At 52.0% G+C, this 14,438-nt stretch overlaps 1 protein-coding gene across 1 annotated transcript in view; it reads left to right on the top strand.

The window, feature by feature from the left end:
* Positions 1–1,619: 1,619 nt before the first annotated feature.
* The window catches only part of SMAD6 (SMAD family member 6), a 39,469-nt gene continuing 26,650 nt past the window's right edge, over positions 1,620–14,438 (top strand). Inside the window, exons 1-3 of the mRNA XM_008502158.2 lie at positions 1,620–2,484; positions 4,801–4,857; positions 6,227–6,304. Of these exons, the coding sequence (XP_008500380.2) occupies positions 1,665–2,484; positions 4,801–4,857; positions 6,227–6,304 (955 nt within the window). The 5' untranslated portion in view covers positions 1,620–1,664. The remainder of the gene's footprint in view (positions 2,485–4,800; positions 4,858–6,226; positions 6,305–14,438) is intronic.

The following is a 14,438-nucleotide window of genomic DNA, read 5'->3' on the forward strand; positions in this document are numbered from 1 at the left end:
TATTTTGGGGAGGATAAATTGATTTTTCCTCATTACCAAACAGCCTGGGGGGAGGCTCCCTTCTCCCCTCACTCCGCACCCCCCTTGCCGGCCGAGCACTAGGACCCAGCAGGACGCGTCCGCCGGCGCCCGCGGAATGTCTTTCATTCATGGGCACGGAGGGCGGGAAGGAGGGGGGGGGGAGCAACCAACCAATAGGCGCCCTCTGCTGCGCGCGTCACGCGGCCGCCGACCAATGGGAACGCGTCGTGCCTGAACTTTTGCCACGGCGGACAAGTTGCTACAGCGCGGGGGTGTGTCCCGCCGCGGCGGCTCCGCTGAGGGGAGGGGGGGGCGGGTTAACCCTGTGGTGACCGCGTCGCTGCGGGGAAGAAAAAAAAAAGACAAAAAACAATTTTGAAAAGCGTAGAATATGGATTTAAACGAAAAAAAAAAATAAAAAGCGCGGAAGGCTGAGGCGGCGCTCGGTGCCGGTGCGTGCGCCTTTAAGAGGGGGGGGTTGAGAAACCCGAGCCGGTGTTTGCGCAACCCCCGGTGCCGCTCCGAGCCGCCAAAGTGTCTAGACTGGCACGTGACCGGCGGCAGCCAATCGCAGCGCCGCTCGCCGGGATGAGGGGAAGGGGGGGCGGGGGGCCCTGCGTGCGCGCCCCAGACACACAAAAGCCCCGCGAGGGCGGGAGGGCGGGCGCGAGCCGGAGACAGAGAGAGCGCGAGAGGGAGGGAGCGCGAGACACAGAGAGAGAGAGAGAGAGGCGTGAGGGAGCGCGAGCGCGGAGCAGGCGGCGGCCCCGGGAGCCGCGCGGGGGAGCGGAACCGGCACCGCGGGGCCCAAACGCCGGGACCAGCGGCGGCGAACTGCGCCTCCGGGATACCTACAACAACACGTGCTGACACCGGCCTTCGCTCTGGGCTCTGCTGCTGGCTGGGGCTTTGGGGTTTTTTTGGGGGTTTTTTTTTGGATTATTTTTTTTTGGCTTTTTAATATATTTTTCCGTTTTTAATTATTTTTAACGCTTACTATTTTTAATCCTTTTTTTCCCTCGTTTTAATTTTTATCTTATTTTTATTATTTTTTTTTTTTTACTATTTTTGGCGGAAGGGAATCGATACCTCCAAGCGCCCCGTTCCGCGCCGGGGCACTCCCCCCCCCCCCACCCTCCTTCCACTCCTCCGCCTCCTCCTTCCTCCTCCTCTCCCCGTTGTACGGCGGAACCGAGCGCTGCCCGGGGCTCTCCCCATCCCGCGCCCCCGCCGGCCGCCCCCGCCGCTCCCCGCCTGGCCCCGCGTTGGCAGCCGATGTAGGGCACGGCGCGACGCGCCCGAGCCCCAGCGCCGCCACGGGAGCGGCCCCGCTCCGCCGCCGGCGTCGGCGCAACCCCCGCGGCGCCGTCTATGCCCGCTCCGCGCTCCCTCCCCGCCGCCGCCTCCCCCATGGTGCGGCCCCGCCGCGGGCCGTCGGCGAGTCGCTGGGCAGGGCCGCGGGGATCCGAACCGCCGCGCCGGGAGCTGCGGGCAGCCCTGCTAGGGCGGCGGGTGTGAGATGAGATAAAGCCGGCGGCGGAGCGAGGAGCCCCGCGGAGGAGGGGGCGGGGGGGGGGAGGGGGGGGGGCGGGGCGGGGGGGGGGGGCGGAGAGCGACGCGACCCCCGGCCGCCACCGTGTCGTATGTTCAGGTCCAAACGCTCAGGGCTGGTGCGGCGACTTTGGAGGAGCCGCGTCATTCCGGACAGGGACTGCGGAGATGGGAGCGTCAGGAGCGGCCACGATTTCGGAACCACCACCGGTAGTTTTAAAATCCCGGAGAAAAACCCTTCGTCGGCGGAGATCCGCGCGGTAGCGCGCAGCTTGCTACGGGAGGCGGAGGAGCGGCGCGGCGGGGCTGCGGGAGAGGAAGCGGCGGCTCCGCGCCGCGGGGACCCCATGGCGGAGCGACGCGGGGGACGGCTCCGCAACTCGCCCCGACGGGAGGACATCGAAGGGGTTAGCCCGCGGCGGGCGCAGGAGAGCGACGGTCGGACGGTGACCTGCTGCCTCTTCATGGAGCGGGAACCCGGCGGCCCGCAGCACCCCCACGACTCCGCCGCCGCCGTTGGACCCCCCAGCCCCGACGGCGCGACCGACGGCGGCTCCCCGGAGCGGCGGGGCCGGGAGGGGCGGTCGCGGCTGCTGCTGCTGGAGCAGGAGCTGAAGGCCGTCACCTACTCGCTGCTGAAGCGGCTGAAGGAGCGCTCGCTGGACAGCCTGCTGGAGGCGGTGGAGTCCCGCGGGGGGATGCCCAGCGGCTGCGTGCTGGTGGCCCGCACCGAGGTGCGTTTGGGGGGCCAGGCTGCTCCCCCCCACCTGCTCTTGGGCAAACTTTTCCGCTGGCCCGACCTGCAGCACCCCGCCGAGCTGAAACCTCTCTGCGAGTGCCAGAGCTTCGGCGTCGCCGACGGACCCACCGTCTGCTGCAACCCCTACCACTTCAGCCGCCTCTGTGGGCCAGGTGAGGAGCCGGGACGGGAAGGATGGGGAAGGGATAGATCGGGATGGGGGGGAATCTTTCGTCCCCCACGGTCGAGGGTTTGTTCCTTGGTTCCTTGTTTGAACCCGCGCAGTGACGGGGATGCCCCGTTGGGATGCGCCTGGTCCGGGGTCTCCCTCTTCGAACAGGCATCCCCCGTGTCCCCCCTCCTCTCCATCCCTAGGCGAGCTTAAAAAGCTCTTTATTATTCCCCCCCCTCACTTCCCGCCGAGGTCTCCCTGCTATTTAGGTGCCGAAGGGGCGATAATATGCAGTTTGCATCCTGCTGGCGCCAGCCTGGCTCGCTGGTTATCGGAGCGGCCGCGGAGCCGGGCAATTACCGCCGCCGGCTTAAAGCCGCAGGGCCCCGGCGGGCCAGGGAGGGGGGGTCCGGAGGAGGGGGCGGTGGGGGATGCCCCGGACTCGGGTGGAACCGGCGGCGGCTGGAGCTCAGGCGTTTCTCAGCCTTTTCTATTTATTTTTCTCCCCGTGGGCAGAGGGATCCTGGAGGACACCGACCTCCTGCTGGCGGTCCCTTTTCGCTGGCAAGAGCTTTGATATTTTTTTTTTTTAATTTTTTTTTAATAGTTTATTTTGTAATCCGGGATCCTGCCCGGCTTTGCATCACTTCTTTGAAAGAAAACTTGTATGCTGGGCGTGCTTCCCTCGAAGATCGCTAGAGGCTGGGAGCAGGTTTTTGGTTTTTTTTTTTGGGGGGGGAGTTAGACGGGCTCTTGTGGGACTCTGCTTTTAGTTCAGAACCGGGCAAAGCTTCCCGGTCAGTCCCCTGCAGCCTTAGTTGTTTTCCCAGCCGTTTGTGGCTGCAAGCCATGGGCAGGGAGTAGTAGAGAGTAGAACTTGATTTATCGAGTGGCTCCTTATCATTTTGATAGCGGGTGTCTGTGCCAGGGCCCCACCCGCTCCGGTGGGAGCCAGGGAAAGGCCTGAATGTCCTTTGCCACAAGTGTCTGCGTGGCTGCCTGCAGAGACCATCCCTGTGCCCACATCACAGTGGGGTGAAGTTGCTGTCTGGTGTGAAAACGCCTTGGTGCTTCCAAGAAGTCCCCTGTGCCAGCAAGTCTGGCTCCAACGTGGGACCAACCCCACTGTCCACGGCACAAATTTCATCCTTATGTCCAGACTGGGGCATCACCAGCTTTATTTTTTTATTTAGAGGTTATTAATTGCCCTGTGAGAAGAGCAGCTTGGTGCTGGGCAGGTGGTGTGGTGAGAAGAGGTGAGGAACCTTTTCTTACAAACAGTAAGTGACCACAGGCCACCCTTGAGCTGTCACACTGGGGATGCTGAGGTTGTTCCTGATGAACTAACCCGAGCTGAGCTGCAGTTGTTGGGGGCTCAGTGGCTGTGGGGGAGCTGAGGAACACACCCTTGTGTCAGTAGTTGGGTCAGCATGGTGCTGGTGACTTCTCAGGACAGTGGCTCTCTGGAGTCAGGGTCTGCTTAATTTTGCTGCCACGATAGAGCCCAGCCAGCTTCATACTCAGTGTTAGGAAGTTATAATCCAAGATGCACATCAGTGTCATAATTCAACAGGAAAAAAACCCTTCACTAAGTTGATGGAGGACCTTTGTCAACCTTTTGCATGGGCTGGACTCTTAGGAGGGCAGCATGAGCCAGTTAGATGCCCCGGTTGAGCAAAGCACTTAGAAGTGTTTAACTTCAAGCCCATGACTGCTGATGTGCTGGTGCTTGAAGCCCAACCTGTGCTTGGGAGCTTTGCTGAACCAAGGTCAGGGTGAGTGGGATCACCAGAGGCCTCTGCTGAGGAGCCACTTGTGTGCTGAGGGCTTTGTTGGATGGACCAGAATCAATTGGGTGGCTGAAGCCAGCCTGGCCACTGGTGCCAGGCTTCCTGTGCTACGAGAGGAGTGTCCTATCACCCAGCACCCTTTTTCAGCCCTTGTAATGTGCTGAAGGAGCTCTCTGTGTGTGTTATAGCTGTGGTGGAAGGATTGTCTTCCAGTGTGTCTGATGAAAGCATCTTGGGGAGAAACTTGCTATTTTGTGTAGTTTGGGATACAAGGGTCCAGGCAGGGGTGTTGAGTGGGGTATAGTAAAGAACTGCAGCATTCTTGGTGGTAAAGCCAACTTTGGAAGGTCAAGGTGGAGCACCCGTTCTTCAAAGGTTTGGAAATCTCTTGCTCTTGAGTGGCTTCCAAGTGGGTTTGCTTCCATTGAGTGTTTATAACCTTGGAACAGTTCCTACCCTGGAAGAGAAAACATGAGGGTTTCCTTGATCAACCCAACACAGTACTAACATCAAGTTTTGTTTTCCAGAGTCTCCACCACCTCCCTACTCTCGGCTGTCTCCTAATGATGAGCAAAAGCCACTGGGTAAGTGTTTTGGGTTTTTTTTTCCTTCTTCTTTTGATCTCCTGGCAGTTCTTTCATGCTGCAGTCCTGCTGCTGGTTCTGACATCCCTACATAGCACATCAGGAGAAAGCCAACACGCTGGGATTTTTCTGGCTGCTCATTATATCTGAGCAAGCATCAGCTGACAGATTTGAAGGAGTAAATGGATGTTGGTTTATCATACCAAATTACGGTGTAGACACATGCAGATTTTCCAAAATAATATGAAGCTCTATTTTTAATGAAGGCATAATGAAAGGTTACCCCACGCTGTGTTTTGTCTGCGTGTGTAATCTGTGGGGTGACAGAGCAGAGGGGGAGTGGGAGCTCCTGGGTGCCATTTCCCTAAAGCCCTGGTTGCTCAGCACCGCCAAGGAACCTGCTATTACCTTTCCTCTCCTTATTAAAATGAGACCTTATGTCTTTGAAACTCAGCTCGGGGTCATTTCTGAATGGTTTTTCACTTTTCCTGATGAATTAGAATTTTTATTTTTTTTTAAAACCATCTTGGGTGGGTTGGCTGGAGATGTTTTGAATTGGCATCACCCCATCCTGACCATCCTTTGTCAAGCAAAGATGCAGGAGGAAAGGGAGGCCAGAGGGACCATCTCCTCATCTCCTTCATCCCTGCAGCTGCTCTGTGACATGGGGCAGTGACCAGACCATCTTGCTGGTCATGGTTTTTTTTCCCCCCCCCATTTTTAACTTTTGTTAGCTGTGGAACTAAAAAAGGGAGTTGTTCCTCCTCATGCTCCCACTTCCAATTTAATTCCCTTTAGAAACTGCTGGTGCTGCAGGGAGAGATGGTAGTGAGTGCCATGTGACTTTCTTAAAACAACAGCCAGGGATTGAAATTTGCTTCCCTGGCTTGTTTGATTGGAAAAATAATAGTTAATCTGTGAGCAAACAGTTGAGCACTTAATTAGAGGGGTGTAAGCAGGAGAGAATAACAAAGACTCTTAACTTGTTAAAACAAAGTTTCCTTCGCTTCAGCAAAGAGGAAGGAAGGAAGGAAGCAAGAATAAACAGCTTCAAGAATTTTAATGGTGATAATTAAGTATAGTAACTATGAATTGTTTAGAGGCTTAATGTAACTTTATCCAGTAAGCACCAAGTTCCTACTTGTTTGATCAGCTTTGCTGCAGTTATTTTTGTGGTCGAGGCAATTCAGACTTAGCAGTTGCACACTGGAGGTACAAAGTCAGTCACTGCTTTCTGACCCGGTGGAGAATTCCTCTCTTGGGGAGAGCTGGGCTGATGATGGGAAGCTGAAGAGCCACGGGTGCTCACATAGCATTTGGAAACAAGAGGACAAAAAATGCTTATATGTATATCTTTTTTTCCCCCCAGATCTATCAGATTCCACGTTGTCTTACACTGAAACAGAGGCTACAAACTCGCCCAACGTCACGCCCGGAGACTTCTCAGGTTGGCAATGTTTGCACCTTCCCACACCTCTGGTCTGTGCTGGTGGCTGGGATGCAGAAAGAGACAGGGGTGGAACTGTGGTGCTGCTGTTCATTTCTAGTGTTGGTGTGAAAATAAGGAAAAAAAAAAAAAGGCAGCTATTGGAGTTGTTCTGAGACATCTGTGCTCGGCGGGTTGTGCTGTGATACTTTATGTAGGATGAGAGTGCTGGGACAAGTAGGGTGGCCACAGGGCCACTTGTGTCCCCTGTAGAAGCCACCAAGATCTTTCCTGAGCACTGGGGTCATGGGCTGGTGTGGAGCTGGATACCATCACCATTCTCATGGTGAGAGCAATGAGACCATTTCAAATCACCACTGCTTTGTGGTGGTTCTTGCCAGGTTGGCTCAGCTTGCTGGGTCCTGAGCAGGACTCCATCTCCCATACCACTGAAGCTCCTGAGCAAAGCTTTTGCTTTTAATTAGGTCCTGGTTTTTTGCTCTGCCCCACACCAGCAGCCTTTCATTCATTTAATGGTGCTATGCAAAACCTGGGGTGGCTTTACTTGCAAGCAGGCAGGGAGTTTGGGCTTTAATTTGATGGCATTGAGCTCTGACTGCTGTGATAGTTCCATGTCTTCCACCTTGGGTGTCCTGTTCCAGGTTGGGGCTGGCTGCACAGAGAGGGAGCAGGAGGGACCTGTCTATAGGATCAGATTTAATTTCTTTGTAAAAAAATAACCTGATTTATGGTCTGAGAGCTTGATGAACACAGAGCAGTCTTCATCCTGGTGAGGTTCTGGCTGCCTCCTTCAACAGTTGGGGTGGGCTTTGCAGTGGGGTAGGACCTGGGCACCTTGGTGCCAAGTTGCTGGACTGCTGAGCACTTGATTTGCTGCTCTCTCTGGGAGCTGCTCTAAGTTGATGGTGGTGAGGGAACCCTTGGGTCCATGAGTTACAGATACTTCTTCCCGTTCTCTACCTGCAAATGTTTATGGCCAGTTTGGTAGGACCTGTGGCTTCCATGGGCTGTTGAAGCCCATCCAGACTCCACAGCACTTTGAAGAGCATTTAGACAGCCCGGCACCACCTTGTCATGGTGTGGTGGCACATTCCACTCCAGGGATTTTCCCTTCTCTGTCTCCTTTAAGGTTCTGCTGCCCTGGTCGGTGTTGCCGCGTGCCGGATCCCCTGTGCCGGCCCTCCTGGCTTTTGTTGTGCTGCCAAGTGGCCATAGCAGGGGAACAATTGCTAGCCAGGAGTTGGATTGTTGGGGGTTATGCTATCATAAATATGTGCTTGCAGTTTCTAACAAACCTTCCTGGGGCTGGATCCACGTCCCTAAAGCTCCCCATGCCCATGGCTTTTATTGTAACTCGATAATTGCCATTAATTACAGCAGCTGAGTTTGAAAACTGGGGTTCCTGAGGATGTAATAGTTCAGCTTCGCTCACAGCTGAGTCCTTTATGGGACATCTGGTGGATTTGCTGGTATAGAAGAGAGATTTTTAACTTTTTACTTAACAATATAACAATAACATGTGACTGAGATTGTACTGAAATCGGATCCCTCCTCTCCCCCGGTGTAGTTTCCAATGGTGTAACTTTTAATAAGAGTCTGGGGCTGTGTGATTTATTTTTCCCCAGTGCTCACAATTGCTGAAAGAGGATAAGAGCTTTGCTGAAGTTAACCCCTACTTGTCATCACAGGGAAGGAAAAGGAAAAGAGAAAAGCCACTTCGACTCCAGTCGATCTGCAGTATTTTGTTTGCTGTCCATCAGAGCTTATTTAAGAGGTCTGCTTGAAATGTAGGTCTGTGGAAATGATACACAAAGCACATGGGCTTCTCCTCTGCCTTTCCTGGTGTGTACCAGAGCAGCTCAATGTGCATTTAACTCCTGTTCCAAAAATAAGTACATTTTGGATCTAGCATCAAGCCACTAGTATTTATTGCTTCAGCTTTGATCATCAAAAAGGCTTTTCCTACTAAAACCACAAAACTCAATTTGGGATAACAAAGAGAACCATTCTTCCTCTGCTGGTCGTTTACTTGATGAACTTCTAGGCAGAAAGTTTTAGCATAAAGTCCAAATACCATCTCTGGATGTATGTTTTCTTTTAAAAAAACAAACCCTTTCTTTGAAGTTGATCTTTTCATGGCTCTGATGCTGTTCTTAAAACTAGAGAAAAGTCTTCAATGAGCTGGGAAGCTCCCTGAAACTTGGAGTAACAGTCAGTGTGAACTGGAAGCACAAGTTCTGAGTAGCTGTGAGGAGGCTGCCTTGTGTGTCCTGAGCTGGATTGATGGATAAGTCCTGAGGATCAAAGCAATTGGGTCATGAAACTGTTTTTCCAAGGATCAGTGTCCAGCCACAGCAGTTCCTTGGAGAAGCTGGAGCTTTGAGGAGCACATGCAGCAGTGTTGGGGATGCTCAGAGCTGAAGTTTCCATAGTCTGAGCTCAAGCAGTGTCACACACAGGCTTGTGGGAGTACAAAGAGGGCTCCTTCTCCTCATTAGATTTATGTCTGCAGCCAGGGATGCCTGGGGAGCAGAGGTGAAGAAAAGCAGCTGCTCTGGGAGTCATGTTCCAAGCCCAGGTGGTTCCTCTGGCTGGGTTTGTGTCCGTCCCCCCGGGTACCAGCAGAGCCTTGGCCGGTGTCGGCGTCCCCACGGCTCCCCAGGCTGGAGCCAGCAAAATACCAGGGAAAGGGCAAAACCCAGCAAGGCAGAACAAAAGCTCAGCCCCGTGACTCATAATTGGTGGAACATTTGTAGTAATTTTTTTTTTTTTTCCCCTCAGACTTGGCTCCTCCACCACATGCCAAGAAGCTGCTGTACCCGTTAGACTTGCCAGGCTTGTAGAGGGCTGCTGCGGGAACTGGTTCAGTACAGTGGGGACGTGCTGGAGCAGAAGTTGTGGGCCATGGGATTCCCTGCCTTCCCCTAAAGCACACAGGGCTATCCCTGACCTTCTTTAGGACGGACCTCTCTTAAAGACCACGTCCTTGCCCCTTGGTGTTGGCCTCACACTGTGCGCTGCGTCCGTTCTGGCTTAAAAAAAAAGCCTCAGATTCCTGCAAGTAGCAACCAGAGTTCTTGTTACTGGTGGCATTAGATTCTGGAGGTCCTAAGGACCAAGGAGGAGGGGAAGGATTGAGCAGAGGTAGGAGTGCAAAAGGTGTTGCTTCTTGAGAGCCTCTGGTAGGTCACCATGCTGGACTGACCATCACTTGGGGCTGCTGCAGGTCTGGAGCAGCTTGTCCACCCTCCAGAGAGTGTAGAGATGTTGGTGTGTCAGTTTTCTTTGGAGCAGTAGTAACTGAGGGTGAGTAATTAGCTGTAGGAGCAGACAGGCAGTGATGGGTGCAGCTCACCACTGCCTCCCAGCAAAGTCCCCAGCAGAGGTCCTGCACCAGCTGGGTGTCTCCATGGAAGCTCCTTAAGGAAGGAAGGCTGCTCTGAGGACCCCATTTGAGTTGGGAACATGCAGCTGAAAGAAGAAGTTGTGAGTTGGTGGTTTGCTGGAGGAGTGGTTAATTCCTCTCCACACTCTGGAGTGATGAGAAGCTGTCCCCAGAAGTGGAAGCACATGTGTGAGGCTGCTCTGAGCAGCTTTTCTGAAGCCTAGAAGATGGTGGGCTGTGTGTAGAGATGGGATCTTGCTCATCTGGGTGACTTACTCAATGTTATCCCCTCCAGAGTTGGTGGAGGGTAGTTGTGAATTAACAAAGAGAGGAGAAACAGACTGAATGGGCTGGAGCTTATTTAGGTTATTTTGGATTTCTTTCAAGACTTAGGAAGGTGGAGAAGTTGCTTGTGGCATGGTGGTGGTGGGACTGGGGATGTTGGATTTGGGGAGTGGGGTCCTCCAAAGCAGGGAGGAAGGCAGGAGGCATCCCAGGTGGTGACGCAGCCACTGTGGTGGCTCTGAAGCTGCTTTTTCTGCTCCCAGCAATGTTTAGGATGAACTTAAGGAAGCAGATTTTCAAATCCACTGAATGGAGAAAGTGAATGTCTCTCTTCCTCTCCCCCCAGAAATAACAGACTGCAAGGATTTATGCTAACAGGGAAATTTATGAAGATCCCTGTGTGTGAGGAGCAGGGGAAGAAAAAAAAACAAAGAACAAACTATAAATATGTAAGGCGGATATGTGTGGAAACTGGGCAAACATTGCCCTTTCCACAGGGGGAGAGAGGTTGTGAAATTACCTGCTAAGAGGAAAAAAAAAAAAATAGAAAAAGCTATTTTTCTCATTAATAACGCAGCAATTTCTTCTGGGGGGGAAATGTTGAGTTTGCAACTTTCTGATGGTGCTTCTGGCTTTGGTGGGGACTGGGGGGCTGTAGTGTGGGTCTGACCCAGCAGCACCATGGAGCCTTTTAGTCCTTTTCTTCCCCCCCCCCATCCCCTTGCAGAAAAACAAATCCATTAAAAAAAAAAAAACACAGCATATCCGTGCATCCAGTTTAATCACAGACAGATGTTTATTTGGGCCAGTAATGGTTTTGGTTTCCTTTTTTCTTTCATATTTAACTTTAAGTTTGCTGGCTTGCCTTGCCCTGCTCAGGCTGTAACAATCAGGGCTTGGCTAAAACCTTTTCTTGTCGGAGGAGCACTCCCTGTTGCCAAGAGCTACTTCTTTGATGCAAAAAAATACATCCTGGAGGTGCTTTGTCAGATGTTTTTATATTAAACATTTTTCCTCCGTGAGTTTTTGAGTTTGCCAACGGGAAATAAAGTGCATCTATTTCCCAGTGTAGTTTAGAGAGGAATTCTTTGCCTGGTGTGAAGGTTTTCCCCACGTGACCATGGACGACCCTGAACGTTGGAATCCCCATCGGACCACGCAGCAGCCTCTGTCCCCATGGGTGGGAGAAGTTCTAAACAATCACCTGCCTTGCTTTGAGCTTCTTCTTCTGCAGCTTCTGGCCCTGCCCGGGGTTGCCATCCCAGGTGACGTTGCAAAGTCCAGGGTGAATCATGGAATTAAAGCCTGAAAGGGAAGGTAGGGAAGCTCTTGGAGCCGGCGTCCCAGGCTTTCAGCTCCCATCCCTTTTGGAGAGGTGCCAGCCTGCTGGTTTGTTCTACAACAAATGTCTCCCTGGCTTGGTTTTGGCATTATGTTGCTGCTTGCCACAGTGGGTGGCAGCTCCTGGAGTTCAAACCCTTTGGAGCAGAAGGAGAAGGGAAGTGGTCATCAATCCATTGAGCCTGGTGGGCTCCTTGTTGTGTCCAAAGCCTGTTGATCCTTGTGCTTCATCCAGGAGCAGCACAACCCAGCAGAATGCTCCAGTTGGGTTGTTAGGCAGCTGAAGGTGTTGCCCAGAGCATTGAGATTGAGCCAATACACCCTTACTTACAGCTGAAGAAAGCACTTAGGATCAAGACCTGTGAAGTTGTTCCCTGCCTGTTGTTGTTTTTCCACTGAAACCCTGTAGAACAACTCATGCTGGGCCACCAAACCCAATAGCTGTAGTGTTTAGGTCTTCAGAGCTTCCAGATCACCATGCTTTGGTGACATACACCTTCCTTTTGCCACCTGTACCCAGTGTCCTATTGGAGAAGTTGGTGATCCCATTCATAAAGAGGTTTGATCTCTATAAGGAGGGTGAAATTTCATCAGTGGGCATGCAGCTGGAGGGGGTTTTCTAAAGCACACAACACCTCTTCATAAAAAAGTGTCTTTTGGGTTATGAGCTTTGCAATGCAAAGCTTTTGGTCTCAAAATTAATTCAGAGCTGGGCCAGGGAGGTAAGAGAGAGGGGAAATCAATTTTGTGAAGGGTGAGGAGCCACTGGGGAACTTGCTGGAGATGGGAAAAGAGGTGGTTTGTGCTGAAGGTCTCCTGAGGAGGGAAATAAAGGTTGTCCTGAGGCTTTGCATCCCACACAGCAAGAGAGCAGCATCACCAGCCTGTACAAATACTGCCTGCCAGGAGGAAAAAGATCTTCTGGACTGGGAGGTAGAGAAATGTCTTTGTTAGTACCTGTATTTTGGGAGAGCAGTGCTGTTCTCCAGCATGTTGATGGTGCTGAGCAGGGAGGTGAAGTGGAAGCTCCCCCAGCACCCTGCATTCAACCAACCTGCCCTAAGAACCATCTTCCCAGTGATGTTTTTCAGCTGAACCAGTGAAACTGATGGATCTTCCCCATCACCATCCATTGCTTCGTGTGCAGGAATGTGTCCTCCTCAGTTATTATGGTAGCTGATACTACTGCTTCAGCCCTCCAAAACAGCACCTAAAAAAATGTGGACAATCAGAGCTGTCCCTTCTCCAGAAGAAGGAGAAAAAAACCCAAACCAAAAAGAGCTGCTGGAGCTGTAGGTTCATCTGTCTGGAGTAACACCAACTGCCTGGTGCACAGAGGGTGGAAGAAGTTTGGTCTTGGCAATATTTGGCCCCATCCTAAGGAAGGATTAAAGCTGTTTTGCAGAGATAACCTCTGCATTTGTCTGTACACCCAGCTCCTGGCTCAGGAAGCTCCTGACTTCTTCTCTCAGGAGGAGAATTTGCCCCGATGGAGCCAGGCAGGACTGTGCCCTGAAACGAAGGTACCAGTGAGCTGAGTTTTGGGAGCACCATTTCTATCTAGGCAATAAGTTGAATTTCTTGCTCCATTTCTGCACAGAAGGAGGAAGAGTTGCTCCTTCCCTGGAACAGGGATGGCTTTTTGCAGCTAGCCAGGATGTTTTCAACCTAGAAGTTCTTGGAGTAAGTACAACACCCAGATAAAATGTTTTTGTCTGTGGTTCATTGAGTGGTTATGATGCTTGGCCTTGAATCACAGGATCATCACATCCCTCACTTCTCCAAGCACCTAAGCATCATGCTTAAATAAAGAAACATCAGGAAGTAAGCAAGTTACTTAAAAGTAAATTAGTTGAATCTTGGTAGCCAAAACATGACATCCTTGGACCCATGAGGAGCTGGGTATGGCTTTCTAGGTAGTAAAAGTTCTTTTGATGTAACTCAGGTTGGGTCTTTCAAACAGTGCCTATCTGATGGGTTGCCTTTGTTTGAATTTTCCTTTTTCTTTGCTCCTGTTTTGCTTTTTAAATGGATTTGCTGAATACTGGGCTGGGTCTATTTATGACCTTTGAAAACGGTGAGTGTTCTGAAGGAGGAATTTTGGCTTCTAAGAGGAACCTGTAGAGAGAGGCTTGTGTTCATGGTTACAGTAATAGATTTTTTTTTTCTTTTTAACTATTTTCTTTTTTTTTGGTGGCACTTTGATGAGTGAGAGGTGTTTATGGGTGTGATTCATAACTGAGTTACTAAGGTTTTCCACGGAAATAACTTATTAAATCTGTGGTGCTCACTGAAACGTTTGAAGTCTGTAGATTTGCTGTTCATCAAAGGCACCTCCTTTCCCTGCTCTCCAATACCTAACTCAGCATTTTACCTCAGGAGGATGCTCAGACCCAAAAGGTCTGGTGTGGGAGCTTGAGATGTGTTTTAGTAAGAGATTTAAAAAAAAAATACCCTAAGACAAACTGGAAAGGAGGAGGAGGGGGAAAAAACCAACAAACCTTCAGGAAAAACATCCCTGCTCGTTGGGAGCTGCTGATGGTTAAACCTGGTTTGCTGGAACACTGCTTATTTGTGTGGATTTGACTTTCCTGCTCGACAGGAGAAAAGTACATCCCTTTAGTGCTGCTGGCTGGGCTGCTGAGGGCTTTGAAGTGCCTTGGGCCCCTGGAACCACAGGTTCAGTTTACTGGCAGAGGAGACTCAGCTCTTTGTCCTTCCAAAGTGCTTGGGATCAGAGGGGATTATGCACGTGGCTGCTGCCTTCCTGGCTCTGCCATGGGCCCTGCCTTGTGCTGGGCTCCAGGAAAGAGGAGAGGAGTGGGCTGCCCCATGTCCCCTGGGCAATGGAGTGCTTCAGAGAAGCAAAGTGGGGGTCATAAAAGCATTGACTGGTTTGTGTTGGAAGGGACTTCAAAGCCCCCCTCCCCAGTGCTCCCCCTGCCATGCTCAGGGACCCCTCCCACCCCCCCAGGGTGCTCCAAGCCCCATCCAACCTTGGACACTGCCAGGGATGGGGCAGCCACAGCTTCTGGGGGCACCCTGGGGCTCAGCACTGAATTTCTCCCTCCCAGCTCCTCTTTTCCAGTTCCAAGCCATCCCCCCACATCCCATCAAGGGATG

This window comes from Calypte anna, chromosome 10 (assembly GCF_003957555.1).
Source record: "Calypte anna isolate BGI_N300 chromosome 10, bCalAnn1_v1.p, whole genome shotgun sequence".
NCBI classification, from domain to species: Eukaryota; Metazoa; Chordata; class Aves; order Apodiformes; family Trochilidae; genus Calypte; species Calypte anna.